We start from the raw sequence: 3,716 nt of genomic DNA on the forward strand, positions 1-3,716 counted from the left end.
TACTGCTAGAATATATGAGGTAATTTGTTGGCCTTTTCTCGGGTGCCAAAGGTTCTTTGGCCTGTGGCATACATATAAGTGTAGTGCATAGGCCAATGACAAATATAAGTGTTTTGTAAATATCTACAAGAAATTGTGATCGACTTGAATATTCCATAAATACAACTACTCACTCTGGAATAGCCATAACTTTGTTTTTTACTATTGCCCAACACAGGTAATCAAGGAGGATGTATGCATTTCTGCATTTCTCATAACTCAGTAACTACTTTATCAGTTATTTTAGCTAATACTTTTGTTAATGGATGACTATCAACTTCTGATAGAAGACAAAAATCATTATCACCGGTACAGATCTAGCAGTCATAGTAAATGAAATAAGCCATGGTACATTATAGGAAACTTAACAACTGTTTCCTTGTACCATATATTACACTGCATTGGTAGAAGATTGGAAATAGTAGTCATCAAAGCTTACTCTCAGATCCACACACACAACCTTAACTTGTCACAAACATGGTAGAACCTTAAAACAATTCAGAAAAAATTCATTAACCCAATCTCGACGGGCCCAGCAAGAAATGGCGACCCCCTATGCCGGGCCTATGCAATATTGCATCGGGAACGTCACACTGGTGTGTAGCCCCGTCACCAGGCATTTAGCCGTGTCACACGGGTGTGACACACGGTCATCATAGGGTTAATATCAGCCTGCATGATGTAAATATGTGTTTACAATTTTCCTTTATATTGGTAAACCAGGTACCTTACTGAAGGATTAACCCATTCCCAACGGGACCAATCCGGCTTAAAAAGACCAAAATTCCGGGACTCATGAACGCATAAGCCTAACGCGTCGGGATTCTCGGCCGCACTGGCCGTGAGCCAGCGCACAGCGCTGGCTCCTCCCGCACACTGGGCTGGACAAAATAACGCGTCCCCGGCGTGTGGCCCAAAAACCACTGAACGTGATATCTAGTCACCCGTCGTTAACGGGTTAAAAAACCCTGAAATTCTTTAATCAAGTGACTATAAATCGTTCAATAAAAATGTAAAATTATTACTGGTTAAATCTAAATCTGAATTAAATAAAAAGATTATGTACCTCAGACTTCATGAACCAAAATACATTCTTCTTATCAATTTCATGGTAATACATATCTTAAACATGTCCAAATCTTTAAGAAAAAAATATTTAGTTATTTAAATAACTGTAGACAAACCAGGTGGTATCAGGCATCAGAGTAATAGCTTAGAGATATACCATTTCTAATCTCCTGACAATGCAGTGTAATATTTTGAAGATGACGACAGTGCATGAAATATCAAGGATCAGATAATCAAAACATTAACATTTAACATGTGCCCATTACACCACTGGGACAAAGTTGCCTTTGTCCCAGTGGTTTGTCTCCACATTTGGATGTTAGTTGTGGAAAGTAAACCTACAAATTACTTGGCAGTAAAGGCTGATACAATCCTACAGACAGACTGACCTGATTTACAAACAACTCTCCAAGGGTAGCAGATCTATGAGAAATATCTATACGTAACTCATCATCAGCAGAAACCATATCTAAATACTGTTGTCATACTCAAACCTGAAACTATAAACTCACCCATCCTCCAACTCTTCTGACAAATGGTGCCACAATTTCACTTGCATATTTGCCCATGAACCTGGCAATAGTGACAGCAAAATCCTCCATATTCTTCTCTTTACAGTAGAGAGCCAACTGCCCTCCAAAGGCATAGAGGGCCACAATTCGGCCCCACGTGATGTGCATCTTCTCACCCTCAAAGAGTTCATTGGCCACAGCCACAAAGGACACATATCCTGTTTCACGTGTGATGTCCAGCCGCTTCATCATACCCTTCAAGAAGATCTCATGCTTCTGCATGACAATACGCACACAGCGTAGCAAAGTGCGTTCTACGTCATCTTGCCCGGAACCTTTCCACTTGCCAAGTAGAGAGAAGACAATGCACTCTGCCAGTGTCTCCGCCTTAGCTTCCACCCCGTCCTTATCCCTTGGCGACCTTCTCAGCTCGTCCTCCACATCAGACAGCGCCTGGGTTCCTGAGTCCGGCTGGCTGTCACTGTCGCTCACACTACAGTTGGAGCGCGAGCTCTGGGAGGCAACCTCTGGGTCCGAGCCTGATCTCGAGGCTGACCTCGAGGGGCGGCGTTGTTCTTTGGCCTCGCCGCCGCCTGCCCTCACCACCGAGGGTGAGTCGAAGCCCTCGTCTGCCTCTACCTCCTGGGCAGCCGCCTCCTTCCGCCCGTTATCGCCGTCCTTGTCGGCCGCGGGAGCCATTGAGAGAGAGAAAGAGGATACAGAGACAATGGGAGCGAGGAAGGAAGGAAGGTCACACCACAACACACGACGTTCCTCTCCTCGCCAACACTCCCTCCGGACACACGAGCTCCTCGCACTCACTGCATGGCCTCGTTTGCCTATACGCAAACGCACGCACCCCAAACTTTCAAGTCACGACCGGTGGCAATTGCAGCAAAACTGATCACTAGAAAGTCACCGAAGGTTCCTCACGGTGAATGAATGAGGAATCCCTTGTTGTTGTTGTGGTGCGACTGGAACAGAGCCGAAGGGACTCGGCTTCGTTCGGTTTTGCTCGGCGATAATGACGTCATTCCTGTGTGATTGCTCATTGGCCGTCTTGTCATGACGTCATGCCCGCCAGGACTTCGAAGCAGCTGATTGGAGACCAGGGCGGAGACTGACGCCCGTGTCGCTCAGCCCCAATAAGGCGATGCTCCCTTGACTCGGGGGGTTAAGGGCAACCTTACGAACATGATACGAAGGGTCGAAATTTACTCGCGCATTAGCGTTCATGGAGGAATGCACCTGAGGAGGGAAAGGAGGCGAGGATGACCTTCTGGGGATTGGCGCTGACCTGTGGCAGGTCGGAATGCAAGGTATTTTTCCACCCACAATTTGTAACCGAAAAATGACCATCACTTTCAATATTACTCTTAACAGGCGATTTCTGTTTTCTTCTGATTCGTTAGCAGTTGCGAAAAGTGACGTAACTAATAGTGAATTGATAATATTACGCAATATGTGAGTCTGTTAACTAACTAGATAAGTCAATCAACAGTTTACATTTGAAATGAAGCTAACCTCTACTTATATTGTTACATACTGCATTAAGATACACGCACTCACTACTTTTATCATTCTACTGCATGTAATTAGTCCCCGTATATATATATATATATATATATATATATATATATATATATATATATATATATATATATATATATATATATATATAGAGAGAGAGAGAGAGAGAGAGAGAGAGAGAGAGAGAGAGATATGCAGATATTCATATATATAATATATATATACATATGCATATATATATATATATATATATGTGTGTGTGTGTGTGTGTGTGTGTGTGTGTGTGTGTGTGTGTGTGTGTGTGTGTGTGTACATAGAAAAAAAAAAAAAAAAAAAAAAAAAAAAAAAAAAAAAATATATAAATATATATATATATATATATATATATATATATATATATATATATATAGAGAGAGAGAGAGAGAGAGAGAGAGAGAGAGATAAAGAAATAGATAGATACAGATCCCATATACTTACACACGCACACACACACACACACACACGAGTTTCTATCAATTCTCAACACTAAGAATGGAGTAACCACATACAAGCATGAGTATGAGAGGT

At 42.4% G+C, this 3,716-nt stretch overlaps 1 protein-coding gene across 1 annotated transcript in view; it reads right to left on the reverse strand.

Moving 5' to 3' along the window:
* LOC122248608 (bcl-2-related ovarian killer protein) overlaps positions 1–2,660 on the reverse strand; it is a 12,817-nt gene extending 10,157 nt beyond the window's left edge. The window contains exon 1 of the mRNA XM_043008732.2: positions 1,620–2,660. Within this exon, the coding sequence (XP_042864666.1) occupies positions 1,620–2,318 (699 nt within the window). The 5' untranslated portion in view covers positions 2,319–2,660. The remainder of the gene's footprint in view (positions 1–1,619) is intronic.
* Positions 2,661–3,716: the final 1,056 nt, after the last annotated feature.

Source organism: Penaeus japonicus, unplaced genomic scaffold (assembly GCF_977035675.1).
Source record: "Penaeus japonicus unplaced genomic scaffold, GWHDUDI00000001_assembly GWHDUDI00000004, whole genome shotgun sequence".
NCBI classification, from domain to species: domain Eukaryota; kingdom Metazoa; phylum Arthropoda; class Malacostraca; order Decapoda; family Penaeidae; genus Penaeus; species Penaeus japonicus.